Source organism: Betta splendens, chromosome 9 (assembly GCF_900634795.4).
Source record: "Betta splendens chromosome 9, fBetSpl5.4, whole genome shotgun sequence".
In the NCBI taxonomy this organism is placed as follows: Eukaryota; Metazoa; Chordata; class Actinopteri; order Anabantiformes; family Osphronemidae; genus Betta; species Betta splendens.
The window spans coordinates 11,505,112-11,523,399 of NC_040889.2; the positions used below are offsets into that span (position 1 = coordinate 11,505,112).

Genomic DNA, 18,288 nt, shown 5'->3' on the forward strand with positions numbered 1-18,288 from the left:
CTCCTGATTGCTCATTTGGGAAAACTGTAAAATGTTTGATAGGTGTTTATGCAGAGCTTCGCTTTGGGAAGTAGGTACTTGCCCTAATAGGCGTTTATGCAGTTCACTCAACCTGGAGTGGATAAAAGTTGTATATGTGTTTATGTTGTTTTCCTTCCTCAAGTCTATTGGTGTTCGCTCGTTCTTATTTGGATCAACTCCATGTTTTATGCTCATCCGGCTTCTTTTTCCTGAAACTGAAATGTACGCAGAGCTCACATGAGATTTGCCGGATTCTCAGCATGTGGGCACTCGTTCGCTGGAGACTGGAGGCGTGATTAGGGAAGATTAATCAGCTGTCGCTTAATTTAGTGCAGTTATTGCAGATTATGTGCAGCATTTACTGAGCCAGTAAAATGGTTAGGCTGCTCACTGAATATACAAACGCATGCTTCATTTAGGAGCATTTTATTACTGGCCAACTGCTCTGTATGGCTTTATCAGAATCTCCTCCTCTGTGAAATGAGGTTTTACCTGCATTACTAACTTATCAGCGTCCCCGTTGATAAATTAGCTATATTTCACCCATTTAGTGTTTTATCTCCATATGTCATTTATGTTCCTCAACGGCTTCGCGCGTGGCGAGAGAGCGACACCAAGCGGCTGCAGATGGAACTGCAGCCAGTATGGGCCTGTTAAAAACGACCTGCTTAATGTTGCATTCAGTAATTACAAGCATATTATTTAATCTGCAAAATGCTTCCTTTCAATATTAATTCATTATTTTATTATAGTTTAACCACATTAACTCTTACATGATACACTTGATGAATATGCGTTTGCACCATCCCAGAGTGAATCAGTTAGAGATGAGCACTGGGTGGCAGCATTTCCAAACCTGATTCTGTCCTGGATGCGTCGTCAGATCAGTCACGTCTGTGTCATTTGTTTCTGACTCATGCTGTGAGGAACAATGACGCAGAAGCACAGATGAACTTAAAGCGACACTACAGAGCAGCTCTTCTCTACGTCTGTTCTCCGTCTTGTGTTGTACCTGCTGCATATTCAAGCTCTCAGACACATTCAAACATGCTGACGGCGTGTGATAATGCAACTAAGCAGCACATTTATTTGATGTTCTTTCCTTTTGAGGGCTGTTTGTGTTTGAGGTGTCTTAATTGGAGGCGATCTTGTCAAATCTGGAACCTGTCTCTCCTGGAAGCAGTGTTTTGTGATCACCTCCTGTTGTTTTAACTCAAGCTTATCAGCTGCATATGTTTCCCCTATTGCTGTCAGACATATCTTCATGCTTCAAGCCTCTCTCCTCTGGCAGAAAGAGACTGATGAGACAGACGCGTGACGTAAATACACACACACTGTTTTCTGCCTTGAACTGGACCGTGTTGCATGTGGAAACCTGCCATGGTGAAACATGTGAGTGGCTCAGTGGACTGTTCCTCTGTCTGCCAGTCAGATGACTTGAAGTATAACCTGGCGCTGTCTTCTCGGATAATGTGAGAAAAATAATTCAGCGTCTCAGACTCACATCAAACGCTGCCGACGCACTATTGAAAACATTCCTCTGGCAAAGAATCAGCATCAGCTCATATAATGCAGAATCTCCTCTTTGAAGACCGTCTCACGCCCTTAAGTTCACGTGGAAAATGTAGATTTCATACACAAACAGGTTTTTATTTTCATTTCAAAACGGGAATGAAACGTGAAATGGCTGTGACTCCATTTCAGTTCAGGAAGCCTCCAGCAGGAGCAGACTCAGGGAGGGAGGCCTCCCCCAGTCGTGAAGGAACAGATAAGAACAACAAGCAACTAATACACATCTCCAGTGGTAACTGTGAAGTCTAGCGTCTTGATGGGTGAGCATTACTCGGGGTCGTTCCTCCAGCTGTGCGAGTCTAACGGGATGTGGATGAAAGTGGCAGAGCCCAGAGGAGGGAGACGGTGCCAGCGAGGAGCTGTACAGATGGAGGGGCAGACAGATGGATGGATGGTTAGTCAGGGACCCGGATACCTTGGTGTGTCAGAGAGCCAATTACACAGCGTGAGTGAGAAACAGCCTCTCGAGCTTCCAGGAATCAATACAGAGGTATACAAAAAGAGAAGAAGCAGCGCTGTGTGGCCTATTATTGCCACATGCTCTAATAAACCATAAAAATGATCCAGATTTAATCAGAACAGGAGGTCATTTACACATTTCCCACAAAGCTGATCCTTGGAGGGGCTCCAAGGTGGCGATGGGACGGGAGGAAGATGCCAGATGACGGGAGGAACAGGTCAGGGCTCTTATCAGACGTTGTTATGAGAGGTGCTGGATTCACATGGGAGTTGTGGTATGCCGCGTTTCTACGCCACTCCCTCGGCCCCTAATTTGATTTGGCTTGGGAGCAGCCCAGCACACAGGTGGACGGGTCTGAAAGGGAAACCACAGCGGTGGAGCGATAATGAGCGCGATAACACTGCTGCGTGTGGTTGTTGTCTGCGTGCGATCGTGTCTGGTGAGATTATGTCAGTGTTTGAGCTGACAGAGGCTCTGTTTATATAAATCGAGGATCCTGACGCTTTCTCATCGCTCCGTCTCGCTCCCACATCTGTCTCTGCTGTTACGCTCCTCACCAAACGTGGGAACACTGAATGGTGACAGGAGGCAGGGAAGGTGAGAGCTTCAAAACAAAACTCGACAGCCTGCTCGTCCCACCAGCTGCGTTGGGCATGAACAGGCCACATGTTGGGGAGCCAGATCGTCCTGTCTCTCTCTGTACGCCTGGACAATAAGATGCTTTTGGACTTTACAAAGACAGACCCCCATGTTTGCATGCTTATCATTACAGAGATGTCAGAACTTCTGTGGGCCCAATGTAGGGCCTGGCGGGACTCCACTGAACCTGGTCCTGGCTGTATGTTTAACAACCAACAGCCAAGTCTAGACTCTTGGGTGTAACCTATCATGTAAACACGGAGAACCGTTTGATTTCCTCTTTACAAAATGAACAGTCTGTTGACACTCGTCCATGCTTCTGTTGAACTCTATGATCAATGGTGTCTGTTACCGACACAGCAGGTGGCGAAGGCTCAGACGCTAGAGTGTAAATGAATTCAGCTCACCGCTGCTGGCCCCTCTGGCCCCGTTCCCTGTTTAGAGTAGAATGAATCATTATGATCAGTGGTCTGCCAGCTTCGTTTTAAGTGCAGCCACCTCGCTTTACTTGGAACCGGTGTTGCACTTCAGCATAAACACACTCAGGAAACGAAGCATCCGAACAGGGAACGTGAGCGTCTGTGTGTCGAGGAGCAAATCGTGACCTGCTGTGCTTCCTGTGTGTTTGCGTGAGCACCCAAACCTCAGGACGAGTCACCAGCAGCCGCCTGCCGCGTTATGAGGTTGGTGTCACACTGTGAAGACGTGCACAGGTCCCGTGGGCGTTGTACACTAACCACTAATTCACACTTTGCCCACACTTGACCCATCACGTTGAAAGATGCTTTGTTTTCCTCAATAAAACCAAGGCAACAAAAACATTAAGGGCCTTTCTCAGTTCAGATGCCGGATGTCACCAGACTGAACATGCAGGGATTCATTTAAAGCTTCCTAAAATCAGAGCGTCAGTGTCACAGTGAGTCACCAGTGTTTTCATTCGACTGCGCCGCTAAACGCCTGGTGAGTGTTCATTTAAAAACACGAGCATGCATACCTGCGTGTGTGCATTCCTCCTTTGTCGAATCCAGCACACATTACCCAGGAAATCCTCGTCTGGGTGCCTTGCCAGGGTCGGCCCAGCCTTCACAGACCACATGCTTCTCATTCATTCATATAATCAAAAAGCAAAACTGCTTTTCAGTCAGCTCAGCTGTTGTGTCTGCGTTTTTAGATTGTTCGTATACGTTCAATTACGATTTGCCACTAGCTACAGTACTAGTGTTTAGATTAAATGGCTCAAAATCATTGGCTGTAATAAATAATAGCACAATCAATTTTTAGTAAGTCAGTCCCCATAAATGAAACTGAGTGAACACTTACTGCAGTTTGCACATAGGGAAGTCACATAGGGATGCATCTATTCATGGGAGATGGACGTCCAACTCATTCTGGAAGTTTAGACCCAATCTTCGGCCCACAGCCCTGCAGGGAATCACTGCAGGGTTAATGCTGGACCAGTCAATCAGTTGCTGGAGTGGAATTACTGTACCTGTGAGTATTCCCGATTGTACACTCAGCTAATTAGCCCCATTCATCTACTTGAGGTGGAAAAGGCCCATCGGCACTCACAGGGTCAAACTAATTAAACATCATGGCTCTATATGGCCCCTTGCTACTGCCCTGTATCTCATTTACTTAAAGCCCAGTCGGCCCCATGGGGTTTGCATTTCCTTTGGTCTGGCATGTACTTGGTTTAATTATTGATCTGGAATGGACATTCCTGTTGAGATGTTTGAATGCCTGTAAGGGGCCGTTCTGAAAAGGTAATCAAGAAAATGGACAGTGACAGGTCTCACATTTCATTTTAATCGAGCTGTGTTTTAGAGAAAGGGTAAAGGCTGACCAGAGTGAGGACTTATTATTGACGTTTTGATAGTTTGATGACTTGTCCTGAAGGCTGAGAATATGATTTGTATTTCTTACAAATTATATCCGCCATAAAAAATATTTTGAAATTTATATGTTGACTGTCCTCATTTTTGAAAAAGCGAAACAGCGCCTGAAAAAGCGAAACAGCGCCTCCCCAAATAATACGTATTAAATGTGTGGTCACACACGGTACTGCACTAAAACGTCTCGCGGTCTGGTAGAAGTTGGAATCTCTTGGGGACCCAATTAAATCACTGGATGGTGTCAATGTCACTGTAGGCCGATTGATATCTCTACAATCATGATTTAAATCATTTGGTGTCGTACGTGGTAAACATTTGAATTTGTTAATAGAAGAACACAACCTTATTGAACATCGACTTTAACACCAAGTTATAAATTATTTCCGACGGCAGCTGAAGGGAGGCCTTCAGACCTTTAAGGAGGTAAACGATGTCCTATTAGCTAGCTAGCCGCTAACGCTAGCGTTTAGCAGCTAATTTGCTGCTTTGTCACGTTATGAGCACATTTTACTGTGTGAGCAGTAAAGTAAACAAATAATAAATAAAAATAAAAACGCACCAATACGTGTGCACAGGTCACTATGTTGGTGTGATGGACTAAAGGCCTGGCTGTGGACCCGTTTAGCACCAAGACAGACGGGAGAGCGGTAGTTTTGGGTTGTTGTTTTTAGCTCATGCTTTTGCTTTGCACTGAACAGGAAGTTCATAACATGTCCAGCATACACAGTGTCTGTTGGTCATATGTTAGATTCTGCCACCTGCTGTATCTCCATACAAGAGGTTTAGGAGGTGTTAATCTCAGCCTTGTGACTGGTCCAGCTCAGAATTGATAAGAAACGTGGAAAATTCGATTTTGAGCTGTTACACCTGCTGAAATGCTGCATTGCCTTCATGCTGCAGTGCCCCTCTGGCAGAGGAAGCAAATAAATGCCTCTCTGCAAGGATGAAACGCTTAAACCCCTAAATTATTCTGACAATTTTATTTTTAAGAAAGGGTGTAACTTTTTAAACTTGCCAGGAAAAAAAGAAATACTGGAATTAAAATTTAATGCTGTGACACAGGGAGCAGTAAAAATAATTAAAGGCAGCAGGTCCTCACATAAAACCATTCTACTAGTAATCCTGAAAATATTGATAAAGTGTCTGAGCTAGAGTCAGTTTGTCATTAGCACTTGAATGGCTGGGCCTTCAGGGGCCTCCAACCTGAAATGAAGGCATAAATATATACCAGTCACTGAAGCAATAAAGGATGTCTGTAAAGTGTGCTAAGCACCTGCATGAATTCGTTGAGTGCACTCATCCCAGTTTATGCAACAGAAAGAAAATGATCTAATGTTTGCTCAAGTGGCTGAACCTAAGATTTTTTTTCAAAATAGGCACTTAAGATATTGTAATAAATAACAATGCTACAAAAGCAATTATTATTAAGTACACTGAAGTAATACATTCTGTCATTGGTTGGAAGGGTCTGATTTAAAATGTATACAGAATCAAATTTCTATTTGCTGCTGGTTGTGTAAGTAAGTTCTACCTTTCAGAACTGTTTGCTAATGATTGTCATCTGTATCTCTTAAAAACGACATTCATCAAGACGAATAACAACAGGACCAACTGCAGCTCTTTACAACAAATTAAGCTTAATTGAATTTTACTATACGCAAGACAGAAGGCTTTTAGACGTTGATTTATCTTGTGATTAGTCATGCTCTTCAGCTGACCCCCTGACCCCAGGAGGCTTATAAAACAGGGGGAAGTTTACACAAGGGCCAATTCATAAGATGGGTGGCGCAGGACCAATATACCATCCACGCTCCTGCCTGGAAAAAAATCTAATCTGATAAATGGGACTTTTGTTTCTTCTGAATTGATGCTGTGCAATATAAGCTGAAGCCACAATAAAAGCTGTCAGAAAAAGTATATGAACCATAGAAAGCAAATAGTCGTATTAATGAAAAGCACAAAAGGTACAGTTTCATAGAGACAATATCTGTCTTTACATTGCTGTTCTACACAGCAATGACTCATTTTTAAATTTAAACATCTATTATTAGTATTGTTCTGTTCATTCTTATGGCTGTAACAGATAATATTTAGTAGTTGTGTATTAGTTACTATAGAAGACGGTCAGTTTGGATGTTCCTCGACTGGCTTTAGTAGAAGAGTGCAGTGCTGAGGAGTGTACTCACTAAGTGGTGGTCCTGTGTAGTGTTCGATAAATAATACAAAGGAACTGCTGTGCACCGAGAGTTACAAGGCCAGGGTGCATTGACACCATGACCTACAAGCTGAGACATAATTTGAACCTCTCCGTGTGCCATGTACTTCCTTCCACAGGTGACTGGTTCGGGTGCGTCTCACGGGGACGGTTGAAGGGAATGCTGGCTGAATGGAACAAAGTATCCAGCTCCACTGGGATCTGGTAGTTCAAGGTGGGTATCTGGCAACTGAAGGTTTACGGTTCATGGCCGCTGGTACTTGTAGCTCCTTTGGGGAAGTCTTCAGTGTGTCAGAGGGGTTTGCAGGCACCTTGCAGTCCCAACACATGGGTGTGTGTGTGTGTGTGTGTGTGTGTGTGTGTGTGTGTGTGTGTGTGTGTGTGTGTGTGTGTGTGTGTGTGTGTGTGTGTGTGTGTGTGTGTCATGTAAGGGATACAATTTGACCCTTGGCCTTCAGTGAAATTTAGCCATTCGTCATGCGTCGCTGGATCAACGTCTCTACCTTCTGGCACATCTGTTCACAATGCAGGTAGCGAGGGGGCTCTGGCTCCCTTGAATCCGAACAATGTGCTGATGTATATAAATTAATACCAGTTGAATCTTGCTCTTAGAGGCCCCGTCTGTCCATGTAATTAGAATGTATATCCTTTGACTTTTAGCCACTCTGAGGTAGACGACATTCAACCTTTGAACCTTGGAAAAATCCCCAGACCAAAGCTCGATAAGATTTCTTGAATGATTTAGGAACATGCTGGGGGTATTTCAGCCTGTTGATGCACAGAGTAAACATCCATTCTTACACTTTAAACAATACCATTTAACTGTCCGTTGGAGCCTTTCGGAGACTTCAGGTGTTTACATTTCCCAAGACAGATGACACGAACTCGCTTTAGCTTAAACAATTTGTACACTTACTTCTTATTGTTTGTCTTCCTGTAAAGCCAGACTTCCATAGATTCTCACGGTGATGGTTTGGTACCAACTTGAAGAGGTATATTGAAACCTTTTATTTTGCTTGGATCACAGCTGTTAACTCAGCCGCATGCTCCTCATTTCTACTTAATGCTTCAAACTACTCAAGGCTCCATTATTCACAACCAGCATATGAGATCCAGAATTGTCACCCAGACTTTCTGGATAAGGTTCCAGTGTGGATTTTGTACAGTAGGCACACGGTTTTGATAAAGAAATTCCTTCTTGTACTTTCAGTGCTTCACATTATTAACAGCCCTTGTTTTGGGTCCTGCAGAGCAAGCTGCAGCAGCAGGAGAACATTTGCATGCTCTCCATTTCTGAGCTCGGTCAGAGAGGTCACTCAGTGAGTGACACTAGAGTGGTGATAGACAGCTGACCCCTGACCTTTAGTGGAGGATCAATTGGAAAATCATGATGGTTCAGAACTGACATGGACACCATCTCCTTAAAGCTGGGAACGCCCACAGAATACACGCTGCCATCCGCAGTGCTCAATGCTTTGGTGATTGAGTGATCTCGTTGCCTGGGCTCCATGGAGGATACGCTCTCTAACTGATTGAAATTCCTGTGGAGGAGCTGCAGATCTAAAGCCACAGCTGTGATCCACCATGACAGTTAAATTACAAAAATTCAGATGAACAAGACAGAACAATTATCACTTCTCTCTCAGTGAATGCAACATTGTTCTACATTATCCTTCATGTAAATGATGATTTATGGCATTTTGGTGGAATGTACAACAGGCTGTGTTACAACACGCCTTTTAAAATTTGAGTGTGGTATGTAACATCTCACCACTGTCAACCACTGAGTGTGTTTACTGTCAGGGTAATTATAGTTCTTAATCATTGTTAATTTAGTAGTTCGTTTGCCCATTTCTAAGTTCGTAAAAAACAATGTTAATGCTCACTTGTTGTTTTAGTTCATGCATGTCTATTTTGATGAGAAAAAGAAAACAATCGATGATGCAAATGAAGGATGAAGTTTAATAAAATGCATCAGAAGGCAGGATAATGGGTTAGGAACTGGCACAGCAGGTCAATTAGCTCTAGCTGACAGGCCAAAATAGAAAAGCGTTGCCTCGTTGATGGTGGATCCTGAAATCGTGAATGGGTGGTTAGTGTAATGTACCAGCATGTACTGCTTAGTCCTGAAGTTTATCGTTGTCTTGCTGGTATGCTCATTGTCATGATCTGTGTTTTTGTTCTTGTCATGATCTGTGTTTTTGTTCTAGTTGATTCCTTGTCTTATTTTGGTTCCAGGTTCCGTTTCCTGTTTTATTTTGGTAGTCTCCCGGTCTCTGTTTTGTGTTCTAGCTTCACTTCCGGGTTATGTCACGTCACAGCTGTTCTTGTTTCACCCGGTCGTTATCCTCACCTGCACTGCATCAGTAATCACTCACCCGTGTATTTAGTCACCTCCTGTTCCCGTAGTCACTTGCCAGATTGTTAGTTGAGCGTCCCGTGTTTCTTGTGAATCCCTGAGCTGAGCGTCCCTAGTTTCCTGAGTCCCCGTGTTTCGTGTTTCTCGTGTTTTGTTCCTGCTTGCACCGTGTATCCTGCCCGACCCTGGATTATCTACCGACCGTGAGTTTTTGCCTGTTCCCTGCCTGTACTTTTACCGAGCCTTTTTGTGCATGACCTGGACCGTCTGACCGTGCCTTTGAGAAAAAACCTTTGTTGATTATACTCTCGCCTCTGCCTGTCTGTGCCTGTGGGTCCGCCGCCTGCCCGAGTCCCTGACAGAACAATCTGGCCAAACTTGGACCCAGCCAGCACTTAGCCTCCGGTCAGGTCAGTGACTGTTTTTTCCTTGTTTTTTTACGGCGAATATAACTCTCCCGCGGAAGTATGGAGTTTACCTGCGCCGAGCTACCCAGCGACCTACATAAGTATTTCAAGATCCTTGCGGAGGATTACCGACGGGCTAGTAACTCGGAGGATCAGCGCAGCGCCGTAGAGGTGGCAATAGTGACGCTGGAGGACGATGACACCGCGTTAGATCACCCCAGCGTTCATCGCCTCTACGAGCGACTGTGCGCGAAGTTTGACGAGTTAAGCGACGCGCTCTGTACCACGCCAGCGCCAGTCGCACCGCCGATGGTTTCGGTTTCCTCCTCCCCGCCCCGTCGGATCGTCGTGCCTGCACCAACCTGCCCAGCTCCATGGTTGTTTCCCTGGGAGGATTTCCTGCTCTCACGCGGCCCTCAGTCTCCAGTTCAGCCGCGCGCTGCTCAGTCTCCAGTTCAGCCGCGCGCTGCTCAGTCTCCAGGTCAGCCGCGCGCTGCTCAGCTCCAGTCAGCCGCGCGCTGCTCAGTCTCCAGTCAGCCGCGCGCTGCTCAGCCTCCAAGTCAGCCGCGCGCTGCTCAGCCTCCAAGTCAGCCGCGCACTGCTCAGTCTCCAGTTCAGCCGCGCGCTGCTCAGTCTCCAGTTCAGCCGCGCGCTGCTCAGACCCCAGTTCAGCCGCGCGTTGCCCAGACCCCAGTTCAGCCGTGTGTTACTCATGCCCCGGTGCAGCCCTGTCGTCTCCAGGCTCCAGCCCAGTCGAACCTAGTCCAGACCCCAGATCAGCCGTGTGTCGCCCAGACCCCAGATCAGCCGTGTGTCGCCCAGACCCCAGATCAGCCGTGTGTCGCCCAGACCCCAGATCAGCCGTGTGTCGCCCAGACCCCAGATCAGCCGTGTGTCGCCCAGACCCCAGATCAGCCGTGTGTCGCCCAGACCCCAGATCAGCCGTGTGTCGCCCAGACCCCAGATCAGCCGTGTCGCCTGCCCAGACCCCAGATCAGCCGTGTGTCGCCCAGACCCCAGATCAGCCGTGTGTCGCCCAGACCCCAGATCAGCCGTGTGCTGCCCAGACCCCAGTTCAGTCGTGTGTTGCCCAGACCCCAGTTCCGTCCTTGTCCCCGTCAGAGGGCACCGTCCGTCTGACGACTGTTAGCCCCACCCAATCAGGCCCGACGTCTTCCCCGTCGAGCTCGGCAGCTGTAAGCTGTCATGCCAGCTCCGGAGTTGACGCCGTTCCAGTCCCTGTCGGCCATGTTGCGGCCGTTCCAGTCCCTGTCGGCCATGTTGCGGCCGTTCCAGTCCCTGTCGGCTCCTCAGAGGAGGACGCCGTTCCAGTTCCTGTCGGCTCCTCAGAGGAGGACGCCGTTCTAGTTCCTGTCGGCTCCTCAGAGGAGGACGCCGTTCCTGTTCCCGTCGGCCATATTGAGGCCGTTCTAGTTCCAGTTCCTGTCGGCTCCTCAGAGGAGGACGCCGTTCTAGTTCCTGTCGGCCAAGTGGAGGCCGTTCCAGTCCCTGGCGGCCATGTTGCGGCCGTTCCAGTCCCTGTCGGCCATGTCGAGGTCGTTCTAGTTCCTGTCCTTGTCGACCAAGTCGAGGTCGTTCCAGTTCCTGTCCTGTCGGCCATGTTGAGGTCGTTCCAGTTCCTGTCGGCCATGTTGAGGTCGTTCCAGTTCCTGTCGGCCATGTCGAGGTCGTTCCAGTTCCTGTCCCTGTCGGCCATGTCGAGGCCGTTCCAGTTCCTGTCCCTGTCGGCCATGTCGAGGCCGTTCCAGTTCCTGTCCCTGTCGGCCATGTCGAGGCCGTTCCAGTTCCTGTCCCTGTCGGCCATGTCGAGGTCGTTCCAGTTCCTGTCCCTGTCGACCAAATTGAGGTCGTTCCAGTTCCTGTCCCTGTCGACCAAATTGAGGTCGTTCCAGTTCCTGTTCCTGTCGGCCAAGTTGAGGGCGCTCCCGTAGGCCAAGTTGAGGGCGCTCCCGTAGGCCAAGTTGAGGGCGCTCCCGTAGGCCAAGTTGAGGGCGCTCCCGTAGGCCAAGTTGAGGGCGCTCCCGTAGGCCAAGTTGAGGGCGTTCCCGTAGGCCAAGTAGAGGTCACCCCTGTCTCTGACCCCGTTCCTGTCGGCCCTGTAGCGGTCGTTCCAGCCCCCGTTCCTGTCGGCCCTGTAGCGGTCGTTCCAGCCCCCGTTCCTGTCGGCCCTGTAGCGGTCGTTCCAGTCCCCGTCACCCTTGGAGCCGCAGCGCCCGCCGGCCTCCAGGAGGAGGCAGCACCTGCGGCAGTTCCTGCGCACCTCCAGGAGGAGGTCGCGCCAGTTGCAGTTCCTGCGCACCTCCAGGAGGGGGTCGCGCTAGCCGCAGTTCCTGCGCGCCTCCGGGAGGAGGTCGCGCCAGTCGCAGTTCCTGCGCGCCTCCAGGAGGAGGTCGCGCCAGCCGCAGTTCCTGCGCACCTCCAGGAGGAGGTCGCGCCAGCCGCAGTTCCTGCGCGCCTCCAGGAGGAGGTCGCGCCAGCCGCAGTTCCTGCGCGCCTCCAGGAGGAGGTCGCGCCAGCCGCAGTTCCTGCGCGCCTCCAGGAGGAGGTCGCGCCAGCCGCAGTTCCTGCGCGCCTCCAGGAGGAGGTCGCGCCAGCCGCAGTTCCTGCGCACCTCCAGGAGGAGGTCGCGCCAGCCGCAGTTCCTGCGCGCCTCCAGGAGGAGGTCGCGCCAGCCGCAGTCCCGGCGGATCCCCAGGAGGGGGTCGCGCCCGTCGCAGTCCCGGCGGACCCCCAGGAGGGGGTCGCGCCCGTCGCAGTTCCTGTCGACCCCCAGGAAGGGGTCGCGCCCGTCATAGTTCCTGCCGACCTCCAGGAGGGGGTCGCTCCCGTCGCAGCTCTGGCGGACCTCCAGGAGGGGGTCGCGCCCGTCATAGTTCCTGTCGACCCCAGGAGGGGGTCGCTCCCGTCATAGTTCCTGCCGACCTCCAGGAGGGGGTCGCTCCCGTCATAGTTCCTGCCGACCTCCAGGAGGGGGTCGCTCCCGTCGCAGCTCTGGCGGACCTCCAGGAGGGGGTCGCTCCCGTCGCAGCTCTGGCGGACCTCCAGGAGGGGGTCGCGCCCGTCATAGTTCCTGTCGACCCCCAGGAGGGGGTCGCGCCCGTCATAGTTCCTGCCGACCTCCAGGAGGGGGTCGCTCCCCGTCATAGTTCCTGCCGACCTCCAGGAGGGGGTCGCTCCCGTCATAGTTCCTGCCGACCTCCAGGAGGGGGTCGCTCCCGTCATAGTTCCTGCCGACCTCCAGGAGGGGGTCGCGCCCGTCGCAGCTCTGGCGGACCTCCAGGAGGGGGTCGCGCCCGTCATAGTTCCTGCCGACCTCCAGGAGGGGGTCGCGCCCGTCATAGTTCCTGCCGACCTCCAGGAGGGGGACGCTCCCGTCATAGTTCCTGCCGACCTCCAGGAGGGGGTCGCTCCCGTCATAGTTCCTGCCGACCTCCAGGAGGGGGTCGCTCCCGTCGCAGCTCCGGCGGACCTCCAGGAGGGGGTCGCGCCCGTCGTAGTTCCTGCCGACCCCCAGGAGGGGGTCGCTCCCGTCGTAGTTCCTGCCGACCTCCAGGAGGGGGTCGCTCCCGTCGTAGTTCCTGCCGACCTCCAGGAGGGGGTCGCTCCCGTCGTAGTTCCTGCCGACCTCCAGGAGGGGGTCGCTCCCGTCCCGGCTCCGGCCGCACCTGCATCGGTTCCTGGCGGCCCGGCTCCGGCCGCACCTGCATCGGTTCCTGGCGGCCCGGCTCCGGCCGCACCTGCATCGGTTCCTGGCGGCCCGGCTCCGGCCGCACCTGCATCGGTTCCTGTCTCTCGTCGCGGTGGTCCAAAGAGGACGCCGCTGGCCCCTGCCTCGTCCTTGCCCCGGCCGCCGGACGAGTGGCCTCGCCCTCGGCGCCTCCTGCTGCCCGGATGGCGCTGCCTCCTGCGGCGACGCCCGCCTCGACTCCTCAGCCCATCGGATCAGCGTCCGCCTGGAGAACGTTGCCATTCGGGGTGGCTCCCGGGGACATCGGTCCAGCCCAAGGGCACTAAGAGTGCCACCCCGGCTCAGCGGCTGCTGAGCAGGATCTCGCCACGCCGTCACCCTCCGTGACGGAATCCCTGGACTTTTTTTTGTTTTTCCTGTTCATGGACTTTGGGGTTTTTCGTGTGGACTCTTGTTTTGGCCCTCCTCCGGTCCTCCCTCCACCCACCCTGCTCGTTTGCCTTGAGGGGTTGGGATTCGGTCCCTCCTCCTGGGACCACCCTCCGCCCGCCCGGGTTCGGGGGGGGGGGCTTCCGTGGGCGCCGTGGAAGGCGCCATAGGGGGGGGGGTACTGTCATGATCTGTGTTTTTGTTCTTGTCATGATCTGTGTTTTTGTTCTAGTTGATTCCTTGTCTTATTTTGGTTCCAGGTTCCGTTTCCTGTTTTATTTTGGTAGTCTCCCGGTCTCTGTTTTGTGTTCTAGCTTCACTTCCGGGTTATGTCACGTCACAGCTGTTCTTGTTTCACCCGGTCGTTATCCTCACCTGCACTGCATCAGTAATCACTCACCCGTGTATTTAGTCACCTCCTGTTCCCGTAGTCACTTGCCAGATTGTTAGTTGAGCGTCCCGTGTTTCTTGTGAATCCCTGAGCTGAGCGTCCCTAGTTTCCTGAGTCCCCGTGTTTCGTGTTTCTCGTGTTTTGTTCCTGCTTGCACCGTGTATCCTGCCCGACCCTGGATTATCTACCGACCGTGAGTTTTTGCCTGTTCCCTGCCTGTAATTTTACCGAGCCTTTTTGTGCATGACCTGGACCGTCTGACCGTGCCTTTGAGAAATAAACCTCTTGTTGATTATACTCTCGCCTCCGTGCTGTGCATGTGGGTCCGCCGCCTGCCCGAGTCCCTGACACTCATCATCAGGGGAATGAGTCCATATGAGACAAACCCATAATGCCCCCCAACATTCTGCCACAGTCAATAATCTATCTGCATCTTCATGCTCAGTTTGAAAAAGAACATTATTAGTTATGGGCTCTGTCACATGAATGAAATATGATTTAACACAGTTCATCTAGGACCAGATAATCTCAGCTCTGAAATTTGCAAATCTCTGTCTTCTGTAAGTGAGAATTCAGTCGCTACATAATCGAGTGTGGATGCTGCTGTGGTTTATTAGAAGACGACTCAGTTTTATTAGACAGAGATGTACCATCTACTGTAGAAATCCTGTTACAGTACAGTGTGCCTCCTGCGCCAAACAGTTTTTATTAAGACAGCCCTAAAATGTTCCAAGTCAGAGTAAAATCTGTACTAAGTTACAAGACTCACTGACCTGTCAGGCCCCATTTTCTGTATATAGTAGCTTTCGACAGATTTAGATTTTTGCCATCTGCTCAAGAAGCGGAAAACGTGTCTATCTGTCATCATGACTTGGAAACAAATTGGATCCTGTCTTCAAGATGTCAGAGCTCTTTTTTTTTATAATTGTCTCGGCAGCCCGTGAACACATTTCTTTTCTTGTTTAGTTCCACTTCCACTCCCTGAGCCCACATGGACCGGCTCCACTGTACCTGTTTGTACCTAATTGGACTTTGCAGGACATATGCCAGTTCAGTGGCATCCAAAAGCCCAGCATTATCAGCCACCTGGTGGTTGTAACATTAGGATGGACAGAAATCCAAATCTGCAGTTGTCAGAACACTCGGCCTCCTGCCGAGCTGCATTACCATTAAAACCACCAGGTGCTGTTAATTGTTTGCATCCAGTCATTTTTTGTCCTAGCTTTGTAAAACTCTGGATCCAGCCCCATCCAAGCTCTTATCCCTGGCTCTCATGTTCAGACCCAGCTCCACAACAGCCTCGTTGGCTTTCAAACGCCCGACACTCAGCAACCTGAAATGGAATTAAGCATTTTTCAGGCTTCCAAATAACCAATTTCTGTGGCCAGCAGCCCTTTCAGATCTATAATTTTTACAGTGTCTCCACCCTACCAGAAGTCCATTATTCCAAGAGTGGCTTCCAGAACCCTTCTCCCAGCAGCTGTCACTCCTCCAGTTCCAGCCACATCGTCCAAAATCGTATTCTCTGGGGCCAGTTGTCTCATTGTGTCAAAACCTAATGTGATCAGTTTATCCGGACTGTGAGCCAAATGTCCATTGAACACTGTTCACTCTGCACCACAAAATGAACAGGTTGTTCTGTTACTTATTTGGATCCTGTGCAGCTTTGTGAAAAACTTTTTTGCCTTGTGAATCCAAATGTTCAGTTCAGTCAAGGTCTTGTTTCATTTTACACTGAATTATTTACAATTTGTCATAATCTCGATAAGTTTCTTATCTAAATTTTGTGACATGTTTAATGTGTTGGAAAAACGCTACTACATAAGCACTAACCCAGTACTAACCTGTCATTGTCTTATAATGTGGAGAAAATCATATTTCCCATAACTTGGAAGCTGTTTTGGGGGAAACCTGAATTCAAGAGACTGGGTGTGATCTGTTGGAAGTAAAGTTGCTGATCCCTGAGGATACATAAATTTGATTAATAGCATATCAGGAAATCAGGATCATGCATAAAAAGCCACCATCAGTGTGTTGTGTTGCTTTGCTCTGATATGAAGCTTTGGCTACGTCTTAAACATGATAAACTGCTTCTAGACCAGTAAACAACACATTAATCAAGTGTGCTGCTTGTGGAGCTGCCCCAGAAACCACAGATGCTTGTTTGCGTGTCTGTACTATGAGCTGGTAAACTTGTCTTGGTCTGGTGCCGTAGTGGCTCAGGTAAAACACTCCATGCGATTGTTTTCTGCAGTGGAACTTTATTTGTGGGTTTGTTGGCTCTTGTGTGACTGTAATGCCCACAATGGGTAAAAACTACAACTACGCTTCACTGCTGGTGCTCTATCATCTGGGTTTAGAGCAGTAGCAAACAATGGAAGCATGTGGCTCGGCTGTTGGTGCTACCATGGAAATGCTAATTATTCAGGGGATAAATGACTCACTTCAGTGAGTCCACTAATTGTTTCATGTTTTTTGTGCATTGACTCTTTGTCACTTTCCTCTTTTTGTGTAGGAGCATCTGCAGCAGAGACTGCACCACTGGTGTTCCTCTGGTTTGGAATTGACCCTCTCAACCAGACTCACTCTATCATTCCTTTTCAGCTCCAGTCACTTCACGTTATGGAAACAAAGGCGAGTACTCCATCACTGCACGGCACTGCACCGGTACAATAATGTACAAACTCCAGCTGAAGACTTTAGACACTGTGAAAGGAAGGCGCAGACATTTCACTCAAGTTGTTTTGATGGGAAGCGTGACTCCAACAGAATTCCTCACCTCCCTTTTTTTTTCTGGAGATGACTAAACTCAATTAGTCTCCCAGAGCTGAGAGTTGTTGAAAGTGAAGGACGGTGCCTGTTTATGTTTAGCATTTATCAGACGCCTGGCAGCTAATGAGCGAAATCATTATTCACTTTTCTTTCTTTAAGGTTTTTTTCTCTCCTCACGCTTTAAAAGTGTCAGCCACAAGTATGTGCCGGCTGCACACATGGAATGAACATGTGGAAGAACAGCTGTGCTGTTTAACATTGGCTGGAATGTGTGGACTGCAAGTTCTGGTTAAGGTTTTATCACTTGATTAACTCTTAGTTTTTCCTTTTAGTGAATTCCTCAGCAAACACAGAGGAATTGAAAGTTCATGCCCAGTAGCTTTTATCATTGTGGCTCAATATATGATTTAAATTTAGCACAATTTAAATGCTTCAAGTTGAACAATAAGGAACCTGAACACAGCTACACTATAAGATTCCACAGGAAAAGGCCAAGCTATAAATGACCACAATAAAATATGATGGCAGTAATGATGCTTTATGTGTGTTCCCCCTGAGCCTGCGACTTGACGGTACTTAGTGATATGGATATGTTGAGCATCGCAGCGGGCCTTCCCTGACCTTAGCCTGCAGATTGAACGTCAGTGTGACAAATGGGCAACATCTGCAGCTAACAAGGGACAGGTTGTTTAAACCTGCGTTTGTATGAGATACAGCAGCAACCCACATGGCGTGAGCGGTGAACCCCGAGAATGGATGTCATGCGACTAAAAGATCAACCTCAAAAAACACAACCACGTCTTTTACGTTCACTCCCTGTAACACACAATAAGCCATGATCCCCTGTGATTAGTCCACTGTCAGACGTTACACCTGTCTGCTGTTTGTCACCGGTTACAACTCGCCACATTCATTACCTTAATTTAGTGCTGTGCCTCTGTTGTGGAGGAGATAAAGGATCCACCTCATTTTTAATTATTTTTTATCCTCTGCTGTCACCCACCTTTTTCCATTCTTCTTCCCTGCCAGTGACAAGCGTGCAATTGGACCTGCGTGGCTCTGGCGGGTCATCCTGACACTTTAATTGAAGAGCTGTAAATCAGGCTCCATTGTCAAAGAGAGGGGTAATTATTTCCTCCTGTCTGGGCCAGCAGTGATCTCTCTCCTTCCTTCCCCCATTTGACTTTCTCTCTGTCAGACGCTCCTATTTGAGAACTGGCTCTCCTTCTTCCTTTCTTTCCTCAGATTTAATTTCATCTAAGTATTACCTGGAATCCTGGATGCGTAGGTGTGACATTTGTAGTGACGTATGACAGTCCTGAACATGCAAAGGGAGCATCATTTCACTATTTGGAGCTTTGTGTGGAAATGAAGTTAAAAACACAGTGGACTGTGGGTTCATCTCTGCAGCCAAACCGAGGC

The 18,288-nt window shown here is 49.3% G+C and overlaps 2 protein-coding genes and 1 long non-coding RNA gene across 6 annotated transcripts in view; 2 read left to right on the plus strand and 1 right to left on the minus strand.

Moving 5' to 3' along the window:
- Positions 1 to 1,293: 1,293 nt before the first annotated feature.
- On the minus strand, positions 1,294 to 5,267 carry LOC114862418 (uncharacterized). The gene is made up of 3 exons (XR_003786964.3): positions 5,144 to 5,267; positions 4,013 to 4,114; positions 1,294 to 1,952 (listed from the first exon to the last, which is right to left on the minus strand). It is a non-coding gene; the product is annotated as an uncharacterized LOC114862418 (long non-coding RNA).
- sema3c (sema domain, immunoglobulin domain (Ig), short basic domain, secreted, (semaphorin) 3C) overlaps positions 4,807 to 18,288 on the plus strand; it is a 37,544-nt gene continuing 24,062 nt past the window's right edge. For all 4 annotated transcript variants that reach the window (XM_029162694.3, XM_055512085.1, XM_055512084.1 and 1 more), the window contains exons 1-3: positions 4,807 to 5,007; positions 6,919 to 7,013; positions 16,610 to 17,990. The gene's annotated coding sequence lies outside the window, so the exon portion shown is untranslated. The remainder of the gene's footprint in view (positions 5,008 to 6,918; positions 7,014 to 16,609; positions 17,991 to 18,288) is intronic.
- LOC129604683 (uncharacterized) lies at positions 9,547 to 10,863 on the plus strand. The gene is made up of 2 exons (XM_055512092.1): positions 9,547 to 10,046; positions 10,179 to 10,863. Exons 1-2 carry the CDS (start codon positions 9,626 to 9,628, stop codon positions 10,703 to 10,705), a joined length of 948 nt encoding a protein of 315 aa, XP_055368067.1. The 5' UTR covers positions 9,547 to 9,625; the 3' UTR covers positions 10,706 to 10,863.